General features: G+C 44.9%; 1 protein-coding gene across 1 annotated transcript; it reads left to right on the top strand.

Annotated features, from left to right (window-relative positions):
* The first annotated feature begins 4027 nt into the window (after nucleotides 1–4027).
* Nucleotides 4028–21118, top strand: TMPRSS12 (transmembrane serine protease 12). The gene is made up of 5 exons (XM_075553292.1): nucleotides 4028–4175; nucleotides 6037–6232; nucleotides 15578–15846; nucleotides 18291–18433; nucleotides 20864–21118. Exons 1-5 carry the CDS (start codon nucleotides 4028–4030, stop codon nucleotides 21116–21118), a joined length of 1011 nt encoding a protein of 336 aa, XP_075409407.1.
* Nucleotides 21119–22930: the final 1812 nt, after the last annotated feature.

The following is a 22930-nucleotide window of genomic DNA, read 5'->3' as shown; positions in this document are numbered from 1 at the left end:
TTTGTCACATCTTGCACTGTCTGACGTCTCCCTTCACCCACTTTTCACAATTCCCCTATTCTATCTGTCTCCTTTAACAAATTTTTTCCACTTATCCGAGTCAGTATGCAATTCATGGCTCTCTCTTTCCCTCTGAAGTTCAGCATTCCAGGATGATCATCTAGGTCTGGTTAATTTGTCTTTGTTGTAGAGGGTCTGGGTAGTAAGTCTGCCTGGTTTACCAGTTTGTCTGATCAGGTCATGCGGCTACTTGTCTCTCCAGTATCACCCACTGATTTTGGCTCTCTCTTGAGCCTCTGTTCCTTTTCCCACGTGTTAGCACCTGCAAGCCCCCCAATTAACATCCTCCTCAGAGTTGACTCTACCAGCCCTGCCAACCTCAGAGGGGTAATTTGAGTAAGGTGGCTGTCCTTTGATTGACCCCCCAACAACTTGCATTCCTTTCCATATGACTAATTTCTCAGATGACCAAAGCGCACTCTGATTCTTTGTTTCTGCAGGTGTGGTGTTAATGAAGTCAGTGTTCAGCATGGCAAAGATAGCGACCCCAGAGTAACTGAACTCGCACCTTGACACATAGCTGTTCTGAAAAATCCTGGGTAGGCCCCACCCAGGCCAATTCTCACAGGCATCTTTTTGGCTCATGCTTGGCCTCTGGTTGTTGCTGGGCTGCCTGTTTCTCTCCGCCCCTTCAGCAGCTTCTTGAGCCCATGGCAGGTTTGAGCACTCAGCATCCCGAGCCTAAGGATAAAGCAGCTCTAGTCCAGCTAGTGTGTGTCCCAAACCATATGAAAGAACTCTGCGAAAGGAAAGACGGGCCATACACGTTGATTCGGGACCTTTAATCTCTCTCTCTCTCTCTCTCTCTCTCTCTCACACACACACACACACACACACACACACACACACACACACACACACACACAGAGCTCTTCGAAAGGAAAGACGGGCCATACACGTTGATTCGGGACCTTTAATCTTTCTCTCTCTCTCTCTCTCTCTCTCTCACACACACACACACACATACCACCCCCTTCTACTTCCTGTTTTCTTTGACATACCCTGATCAAAATTCTGAAGGCATGGGTTCTCTTCAGTGTCTATGAGAAGGCAGAAATAGTATAAATACCTTCACAGATCCTGAATGCATTCCATTACTATTATATGTTTACATATGTTCTCCATCTGCCCCCAGAACCCTGGATGTGGTGTTAGCACCTTCCCACCCGCCCACCACTGTCTAGGTGTACATATGTGCCACCAAGCATAAGATCGATCTTAACTGCTTACTACATTCCAGTTGCTCATCACCATGCATGCACACATGTCCCTGCCTTGCCCTTGCTTGTGCTAGACCAGTGGTTCGCCACCTTCCTCATGCCATGGCCCTTGCATACAGTTCCTCATGTGGTGGTGACCCACAGCCATAACATTATTTTCGCTGCTGCTTCATCACTGTCATTTGGCTACTGTGATGAATTGGGCGGCCCCTGTGAAGGGGCTGTTTGAGTCCCCACAGGGGTTGACCCACAGGTTGAGAACCCCTGTGCTATACCTTTAGCCTATCCTGTCCTCACTCCTTCGTCCTGTTCGTGACTTTTCCACTCAACGGAAGCCCAGGTCACACCCACCTCTCTCAGAGAACCTTCCAGACTGCAGCGGTGCGCCAAGCTCCTGCACGGGAACTTCCATTAGGCTTACAGCCGATGTCCTGGTTACTGCTGTAGCGCTGCTGGTGCTCCGTGTCAACTAGCTTTGGTTTGCTTGACTAACCCAATTTAAGGCCTTTAGGAGCGTTTTCCAGTCCAGTCTGCTGGGGCACCACACCCTGGCCCCAAAGTCCACCTTCAGCATTCCCTGGGGACCTCGCTGCTCCATTCCCTTGCTGTTCTGTTGCTCCCCCTTAGTGTTTTGCCTCGGTGTGGCGGGATCAGATTGGGTACAATTCCCACACTGTGTCTCGGTGTTGTCCCCTGTAGGGCTACGGGTCAGTGAGGGGCGTCATGTCTCATAGTGGGGCTGGCTATGTTGTTCTCTCTGTGAACTGGCTGCTCTAATCAGGAACATCATCCTCAAGGGCTGGTGGGCCAGGATGTGCTCCACTCTCTCCTCCTCCCCCTTCATCTGCTCCCATGTGCTCTGATCAGATAAGTCCCTCTCCCGGAGCTGCAGATTCAATGCCGTCCTTCGAAATAAATTCTTCTGGGGGGAGGGGCCGGTGTCCACTTAGTAGTTGGGATACTCCACACCAGCATGTTGCATGTCTCTCCCCCTTTAATCTTTTAAAGGCTGCAGAGTGACTAGTGGTTTCGAACCACTGACCTTATGTTTGGCAGTTCAATGTATAATCAACTAGCCACCAGGGATCTGTATATAACTTCCCTCAGAAGTCTCTTAATACTTAATTATTTTTCAAATATTTCTTACCTCTTTTTGTCTTATATTTTTTGGGTCTGAATTCTTCTTAACATTTAAAACCAGTAGTTAAATTAGTATAATTTAATGGCTTGAAATATTGTGGAACACCATATTTAAGAAATGATAGCCCACTGATGCAGTCTATTGAATGCAGTTTTCTGGATCAGACCCGCCCGCCGCCCCTCCTCCCACCTTCCGCCCCTCCTCCCACCTTCCGCCCCCCTCCCACCTTCCGCCCCTCCTCCCACCTTCCGCCCCCCTCCCACCTTCCGCCCCTCCTCCCACCTTCTGCCCCCTCCTCCCACCTTCCGCCCCCCTCCCACCTTCTGCCCCCTCCTCCCACCTTCCGCAACCTCAGCAACAGGCCCTAAAGCCAAAACACCAAGGGCAAAAGACTGTTGGTTGTTAGGCTGTGTTATCACTAGATTTTTATAATAGCTCTATCTTTAGAATTGAGAAAGCGATTTTACTATCAGGTTAACAGAAAAACCTGTTCTTCCACTCTCCAGCTTGCTGTAATAATCTGAAGGGCAGACCACTGACATGTTAGCCATCAAGTCCTGTGAAATCCTCACTACTAAAATCCCATTTTGTTTCTCTCCTGATTTACCAATTCTGATTTCATAACGTTTGTTCATGCTCTGTACAAAAACTAAATAAAAATTTCCCCTTTTGTCTGGTGAAGCAGTCATTTTAACTCTGTGAATTTGACCACATTCTGGGTCAGTTTCTGGACTTAAAAAAAACTGGGTGAGGGGAGATGCCGGGCAGTGTAAGATAAGAGAAAATAATTATTTATAAACTATTAAGGGAGCAGGGGAAAGGGGAGAGTGGGGAAGGGTGGGGAGGGGGAGGGGAAAAAGGAAATCGAGCTGATTCCAAGGGGAAAGTGAATTTTGAGAATGACGAGTGCAGCGAATGTAAAAGGGTGCTTTTCTCAATTGATGTATGTATGGATTGTGATGAGTTGTATGAGCCCCAATAAAAAGATTTATTAAAAAATAAAACTCTCAATTTCTCTTTCACAGAGTGTGAGTGTCTAGGGTATCTTGATGACTGAATTGTCTGAAATCCCAACCTCCCTGTTGGCTCTGATAGTCCGTTCCCGGTGCAGGGCTGCGGTCTCTCCTCTGGAAGTTTCTGCGTCTGCACTTCCCTAGCGGCGCTGCACGTTGCTCCCCTGGCCATGTAGTCCGGTCCGGTTGACCCATCCAGGTGCACACCCTTGACCTTGCTGAATTCAAGGTTCATTTGCCGGAGAGGATTTTGGAAGGCTTGCGGTGGCCGGGCCGCATCATTGGCCCTGCCCCCTCACAGGGCTCACTAGCCCCCTGTCTTGGGTCTCATCCACCGAGACCACCCACCGGCCTTGGCGTGACCTTCCCCTTTCACCCCCCTTTGCTGCCCACTTCCCATGACTCACCTGTTTCTCACCCCACCCCCCACCAGCACCTCCGCTCACCTGCCGAGGTACCTCGACCCCCGCGCGGGTGGCCCCCTCCGGTCAGCCCCATGGTCCCTGCGCCTGGGCAGGCCTAAGGTGGGTGGGGAGTGGGGAGGAGGGTGCGGGACATGCCCGACGCCATCTTGCCCACTGGGGGGTTCTAAAATGGGCCCGGGCCTCCTGAGTGCCCTGCTGCTGGTCCTGGGGAGCTCCCTCTGGTCCTCGGAGCACCACCCACCTGAGCGGAGGAGGGGGCTCCGCTCCTGGGGGGCGCTGGCCCGGAGCAGGGAGGCCACCGAGCACCACGAAAAGGGTATTTGGGGGTCGGGGGAGGGTCGGGCTCACAGGAGGGTCTGCCGGGAACTGATTCCCTTTGTCTTTTTCCAACTTTGATAAGGGTTGGATTTGGGTGCCTGCCCCTCCCGCCTCTCTCTGTGGTCCCAGCCTCCTCTGATCGGGTGTGGCCGGCCTAAGCCATTTCTAGGCAAATCCTCTGACCACGAGCCAGAATCACGCCAGACCCAACTGCCCCAATCCGCTGGCATCCAGCAGGTTCTGAGTCCCTGTGGCTGGACTGCTGACCTGCCGCCCTGCCCTCGGTGGACTCCCCAGCCCCCGGGCCAGGGGGCTCCTTGAGACGGAGCAGCAACCACTGTTGGCTGCCAAACTGGGCCTGCAGCTGCCCACGTTGGCTGCTCAAAACAGTTTGAGGTTTCTTTTTCCCTCTGAAAAAAGGAATCATGTACTCTGGCACAGATACGAGCTCTCGACACAGGAAAGCCCGGACATAAGCCGCTCAGGAACAGTAATGCCAGTGTCGATACCATGAGGGTAGGGGGAGGAAGGGGGAACCCACCACAGTGGTCATCCCCTCAAGGGGGACGACCCACAAACGTGGGCGAAGGGAGACAGCGGTCGGTGTGAGATATGAAAATAATAACTTACAAATTACCAAGGGGCACGAGGAAGGGAGGGCGGGGGACGGAGGAGCTGATATCATGGGCTGAAGTAGAAAGAAAATGTTTTGAAAAGGATGATGGCAACATATGTACAAATGTACTAGACACAATGGACGTACGGATTATTATAAGAGCTGTAAGAGCCCCCAGTAAAAGGATTTTTTAGAAAAAGAACCATTTCACACTACAATTAAGAAATTAAATGCCCCACAATTAAATGGCGCGAGGACCAACTTGATTTACCAACCTTAGGCTCCAATCACCTTAGCATGATACCGGGTCGATGAAATTGACCTCATTTTCAAACTCTAATTTTGGTGACTAGAGTTTTTAAATTAATGAATTGTTCGGGATTCTTGTCTATTTGCAAATAATTAACTCATCTTTGTCTTAATAGTGCTCATTAAGCAATGAACTTTTTCTTGATTTTGGTGACCGATTACACAGCACATTTGATTCCCACTGAGCAGTTTTTTCTCCGTTTGTTTAGTAACATCGATTAAAGTTTTCCAGCATGTCAGCTTTCTCATAATTTCCATTCCATTGCCAGTCATCTGATTTTCATGCCTCCTGTGGTCTCTTTGCTTTTGAATCCATGTTGCTTGTTTGACTTCCTGTAGATGATTTTGTAAAAGAACACACTAGCCCTGGATACTGTTGTTCATGATCGAGCCCATCCCTTCCTTAGCTAAACTGTGACCCCGTGGAGTAATTCTGGTTCAAGATTTCGAGAGTGTCTCAGGATGAAAGCTTTAGTAACCCTCCTGTCTGGACTAGTCTTGCAAGCCCAGACTTTTCAAGAATTTGAGTTCGGTTCTACATTTTGCTCTCATTCAATCTAGACCCATCTATTGTAGTCCTGATGACAATGGTCGGTCTTGGTAACTGGGCTACTTCTAGTTCTTCTGGTCTCTGCGAGGTGAGCTCCTGGCTCCTGTCGACTGTGAGTCTTGTGGACTCGTTTCTCCTCTGAATCTCTGGTTCCCTTTCTTCTCTTTCACTCCAGACACAGAGACATCAAGAGTTACTTCTTATGTCTGAATGTTCTTTGTCTTCTTTTTAAAATTTTTAAAAAACCTTTCAAACTATGGGTATCATTGGGTCTCCAGTTTTTAAAAAAATAGGAATTTAAAGGATTATAGTAGTATGCTCAGATTAAGAAGTAACATGTAATGTAGCCACTCAGATAAAATAAAACATCACTTTTATTTTTAGATTGTGGAACGGCCCCGTTGGGGGATGTGTTAAAAGGTTCTCGGATTATAGGGGGCACAGACGCTCAAGCTGGTGCATGGCCGTGGATAGTGAGCCTGCAAGTCCAGTCTGGCAGTATTCTCATTCACATATGTGGAGGAAGCTTAGTGAAAGAGAGGTGGGTCCTCACAGCTGCCCACTGCATTAAAGACTCCAGGTATGTATTCAAAATGCAACTTCTGCTATGGTCCCTTAAGGGGAATATTTTGACCTGGTAGAGAACAAGTTTATTTCAGTTCAGTAGTATATTTCAGTTAGCATAATAAACAGTATACAATGAATATTTGTTTAAATGAATGCTTTCAACCAGAGTTTGGCAATCTCTTTCTGTAAAGATGAAATGTTTGGGACTTTGTAGTCCATAGGTTCCCTGTTGTAACTACTCGACTCTACCACCGGAGCAGGTAAGCTATACTCTATGTCATTTAGTTCAGTCCTTTAGAAAACAGAATCTGAGAGAAAGTCTATGCAATAAAACTTACAGGAAAATACCATCAGGAGGCATCGAGGATGAAGGGATGTTCTTGTTGTTGTTGTTGTTGTTAGGTGCTGTGTTAGGCCGGGTTGACTAGGAAACAAATCCAGGGACACTCATATATGTGTAAGAAAGATCTCTATATAAAGGCTAATTGTATATTCAGAAAACATCCCAGCCCAGTCCAAATCAAGTCCATAAGTCTGATACTATTCCATAAATCCAACACTAGTCCATAAATCACTCTTAGACAAGCAATGTGGTTGTGCAGGAAGATCACTGACTGGTGGGTGCCAAGTCTTATGGATCCAATGGCTGTGGACGCATCTCCAAGGCTCAGGCAGGTCTCTGAGTGACTCAATGGCAGGAAGGTAAAAGCAGAGAGAGTGTGTGGCTGCCTCCAGGGAGAAAGAAGAGGCCACCCTCAAAGAGCCATTTATCCCCAGTTGCCCTCCAATCAAGCTACGACCTGATTGACAGGCCACTCTCTGCCCACATGTTCCTATGGGAGCCAGGTTGGCACAACGCCCCCCTCCCGCCCCTAACTATCACAGGTTCCCTTGAGTCGGTTCCAACCCATAGCTACTTTATGCACAACAGAACGGTATCCTGCCCAGTCCTGTGCCATCCTCACAAGTGTTCCTATGCTTAAGCTCACTGTTGCTGCCATTGTGTTAAGCCATCTCATTGACACTTGCTACTGGGGTGTCAGATGCCAGTAGGATCCCCCAAAGTAAATAGGTTTCAGTGGGGCTTTCAGGCTAAGAACAGACTATAAAGAAGGGATTTACTGCCCATTTTGGAGGGAGTAGCCCCTGAGAACTTTATGCATCGCGTAGATGAAGGGATGTAGAAAATAGGGAATGAAAGACAGGCTACCAGGTGGTCCATTATTGGGCTGACCACAGCTTCACAAAAGCACAGAGCTAGCTCCTCGCATGAGAAATGTTTCAGGATAGGCCACCATGCTGGTGAGCAGCCTGTAGTAGGGAGAAGAATGCCCATTTCGGCTCCTCTTGTCTCTTCTCTCTCATTGATCAAATAGCAGTGGGTGTTGATTTCCATGCACTTAATATTGTGAAAATGTCAATACTAACCATAGCAATCTACATATATAATGTAATTCCGATTTAGATCCCATCATCAAAAGTTAAGTAGATGGAAAAACGAATCGACTTTATATGGGAAGGAAAGAGATCCCAAATCAGCCAAGCACTTCTCAAGAAGAACAAAGTGAAAAAGCCTTATACGTCCTGATTTGGAAACATTCTACACACCCACAGGAATCAGAATAGCCCGATGCTGGTATAACAACGGACTCATAGCCCAATGGAACGAGATCGAGAAGCCAGAAGTAAATCTATCCAGCGATGGACAACTGATCTTTGACAAAAGGCCAAAACCTAAGAAATGGGGATGAGATAATGTAGTCCCATGAGTGATCTAACATGACTTTTCTAGCCATAGTCTTTGTGATTCCCACCAAACTTCAATCTCCTGATGCAGAAAAGATGGGGGAAGATACTGATAGAATTATATGACTCAATTGCAAGTGATTGTTAACAGCCATTAATGGTGAAATCTAATGAGGGCCGCGGTCAGTTTTGTCATCCTGGCGGATATTGAATGAGCTGTCTCAGAAGCAAGGAGGAGGCTCTCACTGCCAAGAGAGAAGAGCCAAGTGTGCAGCAGGTCCTCTGGATCCTGTGACCCCTGCGCAGTGAACCTCCTAGATGCAGGATAGAGAAAGCTGTGACCCCAGAAGTGTGGCAGAGCAGCCGCCGCCGAGCTAGAGCAAGTGAAACTGAGAGCCTTCAAGCGGGAGGCTCACGTGCAGAGTGGGGTGCCTTTAGGCCCTTAACCAGGGAAGGTTTGTTGACCCCTGGAGCTACTACTGAGTGCTTTTGAGCAGAGGCTTATGGCGGAGTGGAGTTTCCTTTGAGTATTTCTCTGTGCTAAAAGAGCTTTGTAAAATTGCTTGAACAAGGGAGGGGCCAGGCCAAGGAGCAAAAGCCCAGCTAGAGGCCTGCCTGGGAGCACAGCAGCGAAGAAGCTGTTCTGACCAAAGAGCTGTGTTCTGCGCATTTCTGATCTTGAATTGAAAACTATTCATGTCCCTAGTAAAACTCATAGTCTGAACAACCAGAGTCCCCTCTAGACCCAAGATTTCCTTCAATGTCAATTTCCTACACCCACCCCCACACTGCATCTTCCCTTTCGAGAGGCTGTCCCACAGCCTCTACTTCTCAGCTGGGTTCGATGATACACTGTAATGACCACATGGAACTCACAGACTCTCAAGATCATGGGTTTTACTCAGAATTTTACTACTACATTTTAAACATTGCTACTCCGTGGGACTGGAAGAGATCCATATTTGGGCCTAATCCAAAGATAGGTGATCCAACAGAATGCTGAAATTCTTGAGCAGTATCATTAATATGACATGCAAATAAAATTTTACAGAAGACAATTCAAAAATAGATGCATCAACAGAGACCTGGCAGACATTTAAGCCAGATTCAGAAGAGATCTTGGAATACTAGAGAGATGCTCACTTTCTTTTTATTTACTTGTGTTTTATTGATTATGCAAAGGTATTCAGCTGTGTAGATCTTAACAAATGATTCATAACACTGAGAACAATGGGAATTCCAGAACACTTCATTGTGATCACAACCTGTACCAAGACCAAGAGGCAGTCATTTGAACAAAAACTATGTAGTAATGTGTGGTTTGAAATCAGGAAGGATGTGTATTGGGGCTGTACCCGTTCACCATACAGATTCCAGCTATCTGCTGAGCAAATGAACCGAGAGGGCGGGCTTTATGAAGAAGAAAGCAGCTTCAGGATTCAAGGAAGGTTATCCACTTCCTTCAGTACGCCGATGACACCACGTCGCTTGCTGAAATAAAAGGGGACTCGAAGCACTTGCTGGTGGAAATCAAGGGCTGCAGCCTTCAGTGTGGACGACAGCCCAGCGAAAGAAAAGCAAAGTCCTCACAAGTGGACCAGTGGACAACAGCATGATCCATGGGGAGAGATTAGACTTGCCGAGGGTTTTGCTTTACTTGGAGCCACAATAAATGCTCATGGAAGCGGCAGAAGTCAAACTGCACGGGGCAAATCTGCTGCACAGACTTCTTTCGTGTGTTGAAGAGCAGGAATGTCATCGTGAGGACTATGGTGTGCCTGACCCACGCCATGGTATTTCCAGTTGCCTCACAGGCATGCAAAAGTTGGCTTGTGAATAAAGAACACCTCAGAAGAATGGATGCATTTGGATTATGGTACTGGGGAGGACTATTGAAAGTATCACGGAATACCAGAGAGCATGACAGCCAGACTGCTCTTTAGAAGCAAAGATGGCAAGACTTCATGTCATGTACTTTGGACATGTCATGAGAGACCAATCCCTGGCGAAGTACATCATGCTTGGTAAAGGGGAGGGTCAATGAAGAAGAGCAAGACTCTTAAGTTTGCACGGTGTCTCAAAGATAACAATTATGAGGATGGCGAAGGACTGAGCCGTTTCCTTCTGTTGTCAACAGGACCGATGCGAATTGGAATCGACTCAGTGGCATATTGCAATGCAACTGCAAAGCTTGAAAGTTCTTTTAATAGACCCACATGTGTACAACTTTGATTAAATATTAATATTTCAAATGGTCTCTTTTGATAATGCTTGATATTATTCCAGACGGACTGTTGATTGTAGTACAAATGACCAAACCTCACTAACATAAGCTTGGATGGAGTCGGTCTATCCTTTGCGCTTTGGCCCCCACATTCAGGATATTGCAATTTGAAAAATCCACTCACCACCTGTCAGCTCACATGGACCAAATTATTGACAAGCTTTTGTAAAAAGAGGTTTAAATTTAGGCCCTAAGATTTAAATTTTAGGGCTCTCTTTCCTTTCATTGTGATCAAGGATTTCCATCAAAATTCCTTGACCATTCTTAGGGGAAATGCACTCTTTTCACTTTGCATTAGCGTAGCATCTCATCTTCAGGGCGCACTGCTGGCCAGTGGTCGGACTTGTCAGGCAGCATCTAGCGGACCCAGACGCACAGTGAAGCGGTGCTTGGTTTGGTGCCATCCTCACCATCGGGCTATGCGTAAGTCTTTGTCGTGGCCACAGCGACAATGATCACTCTGGTCTTAGACCCCACTAAGGGGTAACCTTTCTTCAACAAGGAGATATTAAACCTTTTCTTTTCGGGGGGGTTTGAGCTGACCAAATGAAGAGGAACAAGTAGACATTACTAACATAGGTCCCTCTAGGGTGTGACGTCTACTGCATTTGAAAAGATAGTTTTGTTAGTATACATGATTCTTTTCACAGTCGTTTGTGGTAGGGGTGAAACATTTTATATGTCATATACAACATACTTGAATATTTTGCAGTAATCAAAATGAAAATAAGATTCATTGATTTTGAGTGGTATAGCTCTAATCCACGTACAGAATTTTAACCCCTAACAGTTAGAGTCTTACTGTACAATGCTATTTCAGTATATTAATATGGTAAAATAAATTGATTAATTTTCAAATGTTAAACAACCCTTGACTTTATTGAGTAAACTGCACTTGATTATGATGTAAGTTGGAACGTAGAAAAAGATTGCTACAAAATCAGCATTTACTGCCCTTGAGTTGATTCCGACTCATAATAACCCTATAGGACTTATAGAACCTTATAGGGTTCAATTTTTAAAATTTTTAATAAATAATTTTATTGGGGGCTCTTACAGCTCTTATAACAATCCATGTTGTTTCAAGCACATTTGTACTCATGTTCCCATCATCATTTCCAAAACATTTTCTTTCTACTTGAGCCCTTGGTATCAGCTCCTCTTTATTTCCCTCCTTTCCCCATCTTCCACCCTCATGAATCCTTGATAATTTATAAATTATTATTATTTCATATCTTACACTGTCTGCTGTCTCCCTTCACCCACATTTCTGTTGATCATCCCCCTGGTGGGGGGTGTTGTACGTAGATCATTGCAATCGGTTCCCACTTTCTCCCCCTTCTCCCTGCCACCTCCCTTATCCCCTCATGGTACCGTTACTCCCATTATTGTTCCTAAAGGGGTTATCTGTACTGGACTCCATGTGTTGAGCGCTCTTATCTGTGCCAGTGTATATGCTCTGGTTTAGCCAGATTTGTAAGATAGAACTGGGGTCATGTAAGTGGGGGAAGCATTAACAAACTAGAGGAATGTTGTGTGTTTTGTCAGTGCTATACTGCCTGGCTGGCTCTTCCATTCCTTGTGGCCCTTCTGTGAGGGGATTTCCAATTGTCTACAGATGGGCTTTGTGTCTCTATTCCAAACCCCCTCATTCACATAAAAACGGTTGTTTGATTTGGGTCTTCTGATGCCTGATACCTGATCCTGTGGACATCTTGTGACCACATGGGTTGGTGTGCTTCCTTCTTGTGAGCTTTGTTGCTTCCTTGTTAGATGGCCGCTTTTTTAACTTCACCCGCTTTGGCTTCAGCAGTTGTGTCGGGAGGGTGAGCATCGTAGAATGCCAAGTTAATAAAAGAAAATATTCATGCATTGAAGGAGTGCTTGAGTAGAGGCCCAAGGTCCTTCTGCCACCTTAATACTAAACCTATAAATATAGACACATAGATCTATTTCGAGAGGAATGGGAAATCTAAAACACTTCATTGTGTTCCTGGGAAACTTGTGCACGAACCAAAGGCAGTCATTAGACCAGAGCAAGAGTATGCTGCATGGTTTAAAATCAGCAAAGGTGTCTGTCATCTTTGTATCCTTCCACCAAATTTATCCAACCTGCATGCCGAACCGATCATCCAAGAAACTGATGGCGCCAGGGTTTGAAGAAGGCTCATGAGCAACTTGAAATGTGTAGAGTACACGCTTGTGCTTGCTGACAACCAAGACGTCTTGAAGCACTTACCGATGAAGGTCAAAGACGACAGCCTTCGGTACAGATTAAAACTCAACACAAAGCAAAACTCCTCTCAACTGGAATAAAAAGCAAAATTATGATAAACAGAAATTATCAAAGCTATCAAGGATTTTATTTAATTTGGATCCACCATCCATGCTCATGAAAGCAGCAATCAAGTAATCAAAGAACGCATGATAGCATCGGGCAAGTCCGATGCCCAAGAAGATCTCTTTAAAGGGTTGAAGCGCATGGCTGTCACTTGGAGGACTAAGGTGCATTTGCACCAAGCCATTGTACTTGGCCTCACCTCATATGCCCGGGAAAGTTGGACAATGAGTAAGACACATGGAAGAAGATGCATTTGAAGTGTGGTGCTGGGGAAGAATATTGAAAGTACTATGGATAGTCAGAAGAACAAACAACATCTGTCTTGGAAGACGTACGAACAGAATGCTTCTTAGAAAGTTCATCTCACGTGCTTTGGACATGTTACAGTAGAGACCAAACCCTGGAGTAGAACAGCATACTTAGTAAAGTAAAAGTTCAGTGAGACATCGAAGACCCTCAAGGAGGTGGAATATGGCCAAGGGACTGCAATAATTGCCTCAGCTACGACGACCATTGTGAGACCGGCGAGCGCCGGGCAGCGGTCCCTCCTGTGTGCATGAGGCTGCAACGAGCTGGAGCTGACTTGACAGAGCTTAACGACGTGTCTAAAACCGTCTGTTCCAGTTTAAGATGGTTTGACTTCCTCTCTAGTCTGTTTTCCTTTTCGCTTTGTAGTTGTCATAATTTATAGATCGACAAATCATCTGGCTCTTTGTTTTCAGTTTTGGAAGCTTATTCTCATATTTGGGAATTCTTTTTGTAGCTGGGTTACCTGGGGTGATGTCATGTTTCTTAATACCAGGTGGTTGTCTGCTGTTAGGTCTCTGTCGAAAGGACTCCCTTTAGCATTTCTGGTAAGGTTGGCCTGGTTTTCATAAGTTCTCATTTAATAGGCGAGCCCTGATGGTGTAGTGGGTATGTGTCGGGCTGTAAATGACAAGGTCAGCAGGTCAAACCCACCAGCGGCTCTGAGGGAGAAAGATGAGGCTTTCTGCTCCCATAAAGAATGTCAGCCTCACAGATCCTCAGGGGGTTTCCCTGTTCAAGTGGGCATGTGGGTGACCTTGTTTCCCTCTGTTTCTGTCCACACGGTATCTCTGTGCCAATAGGCGGATCATGAAGTTGGCTCGTGTCATCCTTGTGTGATGCCTTCTGGGTCTCAGAATGGCAGAAAGCAGTGCGAGGCACCACGCTGACTCTCCCCTCAATCATTGTTTTTCTTCTGTCTCCTTTTCCAGTAGGTCTTTGATACAATTCTTTCTCATCTCATCGGAAGCTCACAGTGGTCCAGGGTTACCATTTGTGTATTTTGAGTGGTGTGAGCAGCTACACGTTGGGCTGTTAACTGCAAGCTCAGCAGTGGAAAGGCTGCCCACGGTCTTGGAAACCCACAGGGCGGTCCTCCCCCGCGCTCGGGCCGCTCTGGTCAGAATGGACTCTGTGGGAGAGCTCGATAGTTTAGGGCTTGGGCAGAGTGTGTCCTCTGGATAGCAGATTGCTTACGAATATGCTAAATGTGAAATGCTGGATAGCGAGATTGTTGGTAAGTGAGAGTAGGACCAAATGGATTCTTTTCGAAATAAGTAAATAAATGGACCAGCAAAGAAGCATCATTATTTCAAAGGAGATTAAGGCAGTGCTTTCATTTTAGACAAAGAAAGCAGAACTGGGACTTATAAAACTAGCTTTTGTCCTTTTCTAACTTTTGAGAGATCACTTAGTGCACTTTTAAGATCACTGAAAAAGCTTAGTAATTGCCACAGATCATTCCAGGCAATAAAACCTAAACCAAATTACTTGCGTCCAGATTTAGTGTCTGAACGGCACTGCTCTAAATTTCCCAATTCTCATTTACACTTGCTGGAATTGATGGCAGATTTTAGCCAAAGGTGCCTTGCCCATATATTAACTCTTTGTAAAACTCCTGAAGATGTGTTGTTTGAAACAATCCTTGAGAATAGTCTTCAGTGAGGTTAACCTGAAGGATGAGCTCAGCTCCGTTTCCCTTACTAGTCCTCTGTGTTACTGGACTACTTAACTGTTTCCGTTGTTGGTGTGCAGTTTTAGCACACATTACTGGTAGAAGGTTGAAGTGGTAGCTGTCATATTAAATACAATCTACAGTGATTTGAAGATGGGTCCTCTGTTAGAAAGTTGATTTCTAGTCTGAAGGCCCTCTTATCACACAAGGCTGCCAGAGAAAGAAATCCTGAGGTGTGCTTGGATATGTCAAAGAGGCACTTTGAGGGGTGGAACTAGGGGCAGAGTTAAACCTGTCAATCAAGTGGTAACTTGGTGACAGCTCCTTGGGAATGTGGCCTTTTGTATAAGAGTAAGAGTGAAGAGACATGATTTTTCCATGGCCCTTGTAGGCACATGAGTTTATACTCACTGGCCTGTGGTCTACTTCCTGTTGACCTCTTGGCATCATTGGCCTGCAGCTAGCACTGGTCCTATGGACTTGAGTTGGACTGGGCTGGGGTATCTTCTTGATCCAAAGTTCTTTCTTGGACATAGATGAATGTCACGGGTTTTTCTCTAGACAACTCAGTCTTGCCCACCTAGCTAAGTCAGTCAATTAGTTTTGTAAAACCAGATGCTAGTTATTAAAGTTTTTCATTCCACATTCATAGATTTCTTCAAGCTTTTGACCAGCCTCTTGTTGACCACTGCATTGGGTTTGGCGCTTCCTTTCCCTTCAGAAATTATAGCTTAAATTCCTAAGAACTACGCTCATTCTCTGCTCTTTTACTCTTAAATATTTTTAAAATTGTATATTTAGTTATCTAATTCACCTGGTTTATTTTTCATGTGTAGTGTATTTCAGGAATCTAATTTTATTTCTCTTCTAAAATGGTTAGCTGGTTGTCCCAGGGCCATCTATTGACCAATCTATCCTTTTGTCTGTTGGTGAGAGATGAGTCTTTAATCATATCTTAAGCTCTTACGTATTGATGTGCTCTAATAAGACATGTGCTCTCTTCCAGAAATCCTCTAATATGGAGAGCTGTGATTGGAACGAATCAAATTAATGTGAGCTATTCATACAGTAGGAAGATCAAAATCAACGCAATCATAGTCCATCCAGACTTCAATTTTGAATCTTATGTCAATGACATTGCCCTTTTTCAGTTGAAAAAAGCAGTGACGTATAATGACTATATTCAACCTATTTGTCTACCTTTTGATGTTTTCCAAAACTTGAACCAAACGACAAAATGTTTCATAAGTGGCTGGGGAAGAACACAGGAAACAGGTAAAAAGCCTGAATTTTATTGATACGTTTAGATGATGGACAGAAGAGGGTAATCCTTTGAGATTTCCGTATCACCTTGTCTCGTGCTCTTTACATCATGTATTCGAAACACGGGTGTGTACAAAGCAGCAAACAGGGAATGTCTTTTTGCCTATACATTTTATTTTACTTTTGGGGAGAGTAAATGCTTTTCCAAAGCAGAAATAGATGATTTCTGTGAGCCTTTACACATTCTCCGGGAAAATCATGGTGTTTCAGACACCGACAGGCGATGGAGCCAGCTGGGTGGCACAATTGCCTATCTTAAATAATGAGTTTGCTTGTAAGAAACCAGATGCCGTTTTCTTTGTATATAGTTCCTTGTTTACTATCAGAGGAGCGCTGGCAGTGTAATGGCCAGACGTTGGGCTGCTAAGCACGAGGTCAGCGGTTTGAAGCCATCAGCTGCTCCCTGGGTGAAAGATGAGGGTCTCCACTCTGACCAAGAGTTACAGTCTCAAAAATTCACAAGGGCAGTGCTGCCCTGTTTCGTGGGGTCACATGAGTTGGCATCAGCCCCATGGCAGTGAGTTTGGAGTTTGACTCTTTAGTATTTAGTGGATCAATTGTCATATATTCTCCTTAGTGAATATAAGGCCAGTAATAAATGTCGACCTAAATGAAGGAGAGGAATGGAGCTCTTGTGCTTTGCCCTTGGTAATGGCACCAGGTACCATTTGGGAACCTTTCTTGGATGAGGCTTTCTAGTGCTGTAAAGAGGGACAGTGTCAGAAACCCCTAGGAACAGTTCTGCTTTGTCTAGAGGCTCGCCATGAGGCAGCAGAGATTCAGCTGCCATGAGTGGTTCCAGGAGAGTCGTGGTTTTAAAGATAGTAATCCATTTTAATGTCTCTTCCCAGTCAGACTGGTGTGGATTAATGTTTCTATTCCTACTTAGCAGGTCAGGAGTTGAGCATCTTTTCAGGTTAAAAAGAAGCAAGTCTAATCCAGACCTTGTTGACTAGAAAGGCTGAAGGTTGAACTGATACATTAAACTTCTTGAGGGTAATTACAGTTCAATTGGGAACAATCGTAATCACGAAATGTATCTCATTCCCCTCCCCCCCATCCCCGGTGCCTCATGGGCCCTAACCCCCCCCACCCCCCACCCCACCCCCACACACAGATTCTGACTTACAGCAACCCTTCTGGACAGTAGAACTGCCCCCAAGGAGTGGCACAGTGGTTACCAGTTGCGCTGCCAACTGCAAAGTCACGCAGGGGAAACCACCGACTGCTGTCTGTGGGCATGAGATGGGGCTTTCCTCTCTTGCAAGAAGTTAGTCTCATAACCTCACAGGAGCACTTCTCCCCATTCCTCAAGGTTTGCTATGAGTCGACATGGACCCGATGGCAGTGAGTTTGGGTTTGGGGTTTTGAGAACTGCTCCCCAGGGCTCCCTTCCCAGGCTGTGCCGGGCCTCAAACCACTGACTTCTTGGTTGGCAGCAGAGCTCTTTAACCATTGCACACCAGGCTCCTTTCACAGGCCATTTTGCAGCAGTTTAAATGTTTGTGGAAGGAGAGCGATGCATACAAGACCTGGAAATTCGTCTTTTCCTGTTCTCTGTGAAACCTCTCTGAGGAAGATAAGAAAAACAATATGGAGCAGAGGAAGCAGCGCAGACTTGGGTCTGAAAGGATCCTGGGAAATTTCTTGAATATTTATCCACAATTAGAGGAACAACAGGACAGGAGCAAGGCTCCTTTCTTTAGGCCAGCTCCTTATAAACCACTAAGCTTTCCAAGTGCCTCCAACAACGCTGTGAGAAATGCCGTACTGTAGCTGAGGAAAGGGAGGGAGGCTGGCAGACAGTAAATCACTTGTTTAATGTTGCACAGCTAAGCGATGGGGTCAGAACTCAAGCACACGCTGCCTGCCTCAAAGCCGAGGCGTCCCCTCCACACTATAGTACATTGTCTCGTGCCATGTCACATCGTTTTCACAATCCATAAGATGAGCTCAAGATGCTCGGACTGTTAACTGGGCTCTCCGGCAACATGGTAGGCTGGCATGACCTTGCTACTGAAAACCGTTAGAGACACACTCTGCAGGTCTGCGTGAGAAGGGGAGGGGGTTTAGAAAGGTAACTGGAATTCTGGGGGCATTTGCCAAACGGATCAGAGGATTGGTTTCTGTGGTTCGCTGAGCCTTCGTGAGGGTGAGACTCTAGAGAACCAAACTTGCCCGTGAGGCGCATGCTGCCACATAGAGCTAAAAATCATGGACATTTTGACGGACATGCTTTCAGAATTTTCCTAGGCAGATACATGGTCATATATGGACAGAATTTTACAGAACTGCTGAAGCAGCCACCCTGCAAAGAAAATCTATCAAACACCAAGAACATCACTGTCAAAATGCCTGCTCTCCAAAATAACATATTGATATTTTGTTGTTGCTAGGTAATGGTACAAATATCTTACAGGAAGCAGAAGTGCATTTTATTTCTCGAAGCATGTGTAATTCTGCGAAGAGTTATGGGGGAATAATTCCTAACACTTCGTTTTGTGCAGGTGATGAAGATGGAGTTTTTGATTCTTGCAGGGTAAGACCAAATAATTTTACTTACTGTGTTAATCTGGGTAGACTAGAGAAACAAATTCATAGACACTCAAATGAATGTAAGAAAGAGGTTTAGATACAAGAGCAATTGAATGTTGAGAAAACATCCCAGCCCAGTCCAGAACAAGTCCAAAAGTCCGACACCAATCTAAAAAGTCCTCTTCAGAGTCACTGAACACATGCAATGATGCTGAATGTAGGAAGATCACAGGCTAGTGGGTGGGAAGTCTTGTAGATTCAGTGGCATCTCAGCACTGGCAGGGGTCTCTCCCATTGACTTCTCCAGGTCCAGGCTTCTGGCTGCATCAGGGTAGGTCCATGTGACTTCTCCTCTGAGGAAGTGAGGAGAGAGAGAGAGAGAGAGAGAGAGAGAGAGAGAGAGAGAGAGAGAGAGAGAGAGAGAGAGAGAGAGAGACTCCTGCCTCGAGGGAGGAAGCACAGGAGTTCCCAGCATCCTCAGGAGAAGTCCATGCCCACACAGAGGTCTCATAGGCTATTACCTGATTGACAGACTAGACTCCAGCCCTTCACTCTTAAGTCTCTCAAGTCCAAAACTGACACCAGATTACGTAACTACCACACTTACAAATATTTTCAAAGGCCAGAAGGAAACTTGAGCCAAGTCTTTAACCACTTTTTTTGGGTTAAACTCTTAATTATCATGTCTAAAAATGTCACCTTCTCCTTTTATTCTTTTGTTTTTTAAATATTCTTTTTCTTCCCCAAATTCAAATCCTCTTGCTTTTCTGGTTCCTTGATTTCTGCCGTTTGAATCTTTCTCTCTCTTTTTCTCTTTTTAAAAAATATCTTATGGCATTTTAGGTGAAAGTTTACCTAGCAAACTATATTCCCATGCAGCAATTCATGTACAAGATGTTCTGTGATGTGGGTTACAGTCCCTGGAATGTTGTCCACACTCTCACCATTCACACCCTGCCTGCCCAGTCTCCATTCATCCAGATTCCCTGCCCAGCCTCTTTGTTTTGGATAAATGTTGACTGTTTGGTCTTGTATAGTTGATTGTTTCAAGGTGCACATTTTCCCAGGTGTGATTATTTATTTTTATTGTATTATGTACCTGTAAGGTGACCTCTGGGTGTGTCTTCAGTTCCAGGCAAAAAGGGTATTTTAGGGTGACCTTCTTGGGGTTTCCTCTAGTCTCTACCAAACCAGTAAGTCTAGTCTCTGTTAAGAAGTTGAATTTGATCTACATTTTCTCCCATTCTAATGGGGGAATCTTCTTTTGTGTCCCTAATTAGAACAGTTGGTAGTGGTAGCCAGGCACCATCTAGTTCTTCTAGGTTCAGGGTAAAGGAGTGTACAGTTCAAGTGGGCCATTGGTCCTGTGCATGAATTTCTTCCTTGCATCTTTCATTTGACTTCTTTCACTCTCCTTTGCTTCAAATGGAACAAGACCAATAGTTGCCTCTTTAGCAGCTGATGCAAGATTATTTGTTTAAGTGGAATGAAGGGTGTCAGATGCCAGTGTTTTAACATCCAGTAGCAACATCCTCCTAGAGAGAGGATTATTATTGTTCTAAACACCTTGATAACATTTTTTAAATTGTGATTTGAGCACTAGTTGACAGAATAAATTGATTTTCCATTCACCAATTCCTACACATTTGGGTTTGTGACGTTGGCTGCCGTCCCTACAATGGAACAGCACTCTTCCCACCTTCTCCCTGTTTGCCATTTCCCTGCATCCTCTTTCCTGCTCTTTCCTGCCCTCTGAGCTTGAGGTGTGGGCAGATGCTGCCTTTAGATCTCAGATGGTTGATTGTTCTAAGTGATGGTGCATTAAAGGGATGCGAATGCATAAGTAGAAAGAAAATGTGTCTGAATTATTGAATGTAAAATGGATGATCTACTCTGTAAGCCTTCGCCTAACTCACAATGAAAAGTTAGGGGGGAAAAGGAAGCTGTCATTTCCTGCAAGACCCCAGCTTACTCTTCTCCGCTCACTGACAAACTACCCTCATTCAGAAAAGAACCCTTCATACATCTGAGGGTGATGCTTTCCAATGGTATCGGCAGCAGAAGTGTTCCAGCAGACAGCCCTCTATTTTTATACACTCTCTAAGTTATGTTCCTCCAGGATGTGTGTGTTTAGAAGTCCGACAATTTGATTCATAGTGTTCCTTGTCAAAGGAATGCACATGGGAAGTTTCTGCACCAGCTGTGTTTCCTGCCTGAGCCAGATTGAATAGCCCCTGTTTCTGTTAAGGCATGGTTCTGTTAATCGATGGTCTTTTAACTCAGAGAAGTATTACTAGTGCATACTTCTATGTATTTCTGTGTGCTATTATGTTCTGTCGATGTTTACATTCCCACCCCCCACCCACCCCTCAGCTTGATTGTGGCTTAAGAAATAATAGAAGTAACTCATATTATTTTGGGACTTTTTTCATAGGGTGATAGTGGTGGACCGCTGATGTGCTACTTGCCAGAACAGAGGCGCTTTTTTGTCATGGGAATTACCAGTTACGGACATGGCTGTGGTCGAAAAGGCTTTCCTGGTGTCTATAGTGGGCCCTCCTTCTACCAAAAGTGGCTGACAGACCACCTCTACCAGAAAAGCACCACTGAAATCAGATCTAATAAAAATATTGTACTTGGGCAGGTCCTCATAGTCTTACTTTCTCTTGTCTTACTAGCAACTACATAAAAAAATCAGAAGACTTTAATAACTTTAATTTGTATCGTGTCACTTCCCACCATGTTCCGCATAATGAAAACCACTTATTCTTTCAGCAACAATTGCCCACTTTACAGTACTCATGTGGGCCTTTTTTTTTAAGGAAAGTATTACGTCATATTAAATATGTGATTATAAGTTTGACTGAATCACATACTTCTTTGATGTATCTTGATTATTTTACTTTATCATTATAATTTTGTATTTGGAATAATTTCATAAGTTTTGTATATAATATTTAGTCAAAGACATACTTCATATGTATAAATGCCAGCTAATAAAGAGTTTATAATAAATATGAAAGTTGCTCTTTTGTTAAATTAATAATATTTTCAGGTTAGAACTTATTTTATCCAAAAAGGCTTGTTTGTATGATTCCCTGGAATTATCATCTGGTTTGCAATCTCAAAGGATATTTGGTGAAATAAGCACTTGCCTACATAGACTCTAGTTAAGTCAACTTATTTCTTACACTAAGAACGAACTGTGACGCAGATACCCAGATAACTGAGTTTTCTTTTGCTGTCAGTGGCCATTGAGTTGGCGTGACTCGTGGAGACCTTTTGTGTTAAGAATGAGCTACTGCTCAGTTCTGCACCATCGTCATGAGTGGTGGTGTGTTTGAGCCATTGCCACAGCTAGTGCGTCAGCACAATTTACTGAGGATCCCCGGGTTTTGTGACCTTCCACATTACCAAACAAGAATCCCTTTTTGAGCAATTGGTCTTTCCCAATGACGTGTTCAAAGCAAGTTAGTCAAAGTCTTGCCATCCATGTTTCCGAGGAACATTCTGGTTGTATTTCATCCAAGGTGGATTTGTTTGTTCTCCTGGCAGTCTATGATATAGTCAATATTCTCACTGACACCCCAATTTGAGTGCAATTTTGAATGTAACTAGTATCAGAATCCTTCGGATGTGCTCCTTCAGATGTGCTACCCTTCGGATGTGCTCCTCCTGTAAAGAATTAGTCTTGAAAACCACAGGGGCAGCTCGACCGTGTTCCGTAGGAATGCTGCGAGCTGGAAGAACTTGACAGCAGTGAGTCTGATTTTAAGAAATTGAAGACTACAGAATTCTTTAGGGAGGGTTAAAGAGATGGAAACACTATCTTTATGGTTCCCACAATGATAACCCCATTAATAACAGAGAATGACAAAGGCTGGAGAGGGTGCCGAGAGATTGGAACTTGTGGTAGATACATAATTTTATGTCACCTTGATAAATAAGTGTAGGGGTGTGTTAGGCAGGGTTCTCTAGAGAAACAAAACTAGGACACTGTGCAGCTCACAAGTGGAGGCAGAGAACTAGCAAAAGCAGCCGCACGCTAGTCAGATCACCAGAGAGCCAGAGAGTGAGGGGCGGGCTTTGCTGAGCCATTTATTTCTTTGCCCTTCAGTCAAACTGTGACCTGATTAATCTCACATGTTCCCATTGTCCAGGTTAGCACAATCAACCTACCTAGCACAAGGGGTGACGTCTAGCCTGTCAATCAGGTCACAGCTTGATGATGCCTTCATGTAGGTGTGACCTTCTCATGAGAATCCTGGGAACTCCCTCTCTGTCTTCCTGGAGGTGGGCCACACTCTCACTGCCTTGGTCTTGCTGCTGACAAACCATGTTGAAGGCAGCCAGGGCCCTGCCATTGGATACACAAGACTTTTCACCCACCAGCCTGTGATCATCCTGCATTCAGCACCATTACATGGGCTGCGTGAGTCTGAAGAGGAATCTATGGACTAGTGTCAGACTTATGGACTTGATATGGGTTGGGATGTTTTCT

The sequence above is a fragment of the Tenrec ecaudatus genome, chromosome 6 (genome assembly GCF_050624435.1).
Source record: "Tenrec ecaudatus isolate mTenEca1 chromosome 6, mTenEca1.hap1, whole genome shotgun sequence".
In the NCBI taxonomy this organism is placed as follows: Eukaryota; Metazoa; Chordata; class Mammalia; order Afrosoricida; family Tenrecidae; genus Tenrec; species Tenrec ecaudatus.
This window is presented reverse-complemented; position numbering and strand designations above follow the sequence as displayed.

What these genes read in the sequence shown, in the direction of transcription:
- TMPRSS12 (XM_075553292.1), top strand. Translation starts at nt 4,028, where the DNA reads ATGGGCCCGGGCCTCCTGAGTGCCCTGCTGCTGGTCCTGGGGAGCTCC. An exon ending in CACTGCATTAAAGACTCCAG is followed by an intron (nt 6,233 to 15,577) that starts GTATGTATTCAA and finishes GCTCTCTTCCAG; the next exon opens with AAATCCTCTAATATGGAGAG. An exon ending in GGGAAGAACACAGGAAACAG is followed by an intron (nt 15,847 to 18,290) that starts GTAAAAAGCCTG and finishes TGTTGTTGCTAG; the next exon opens with GTAATGGTACAAATATCTTA.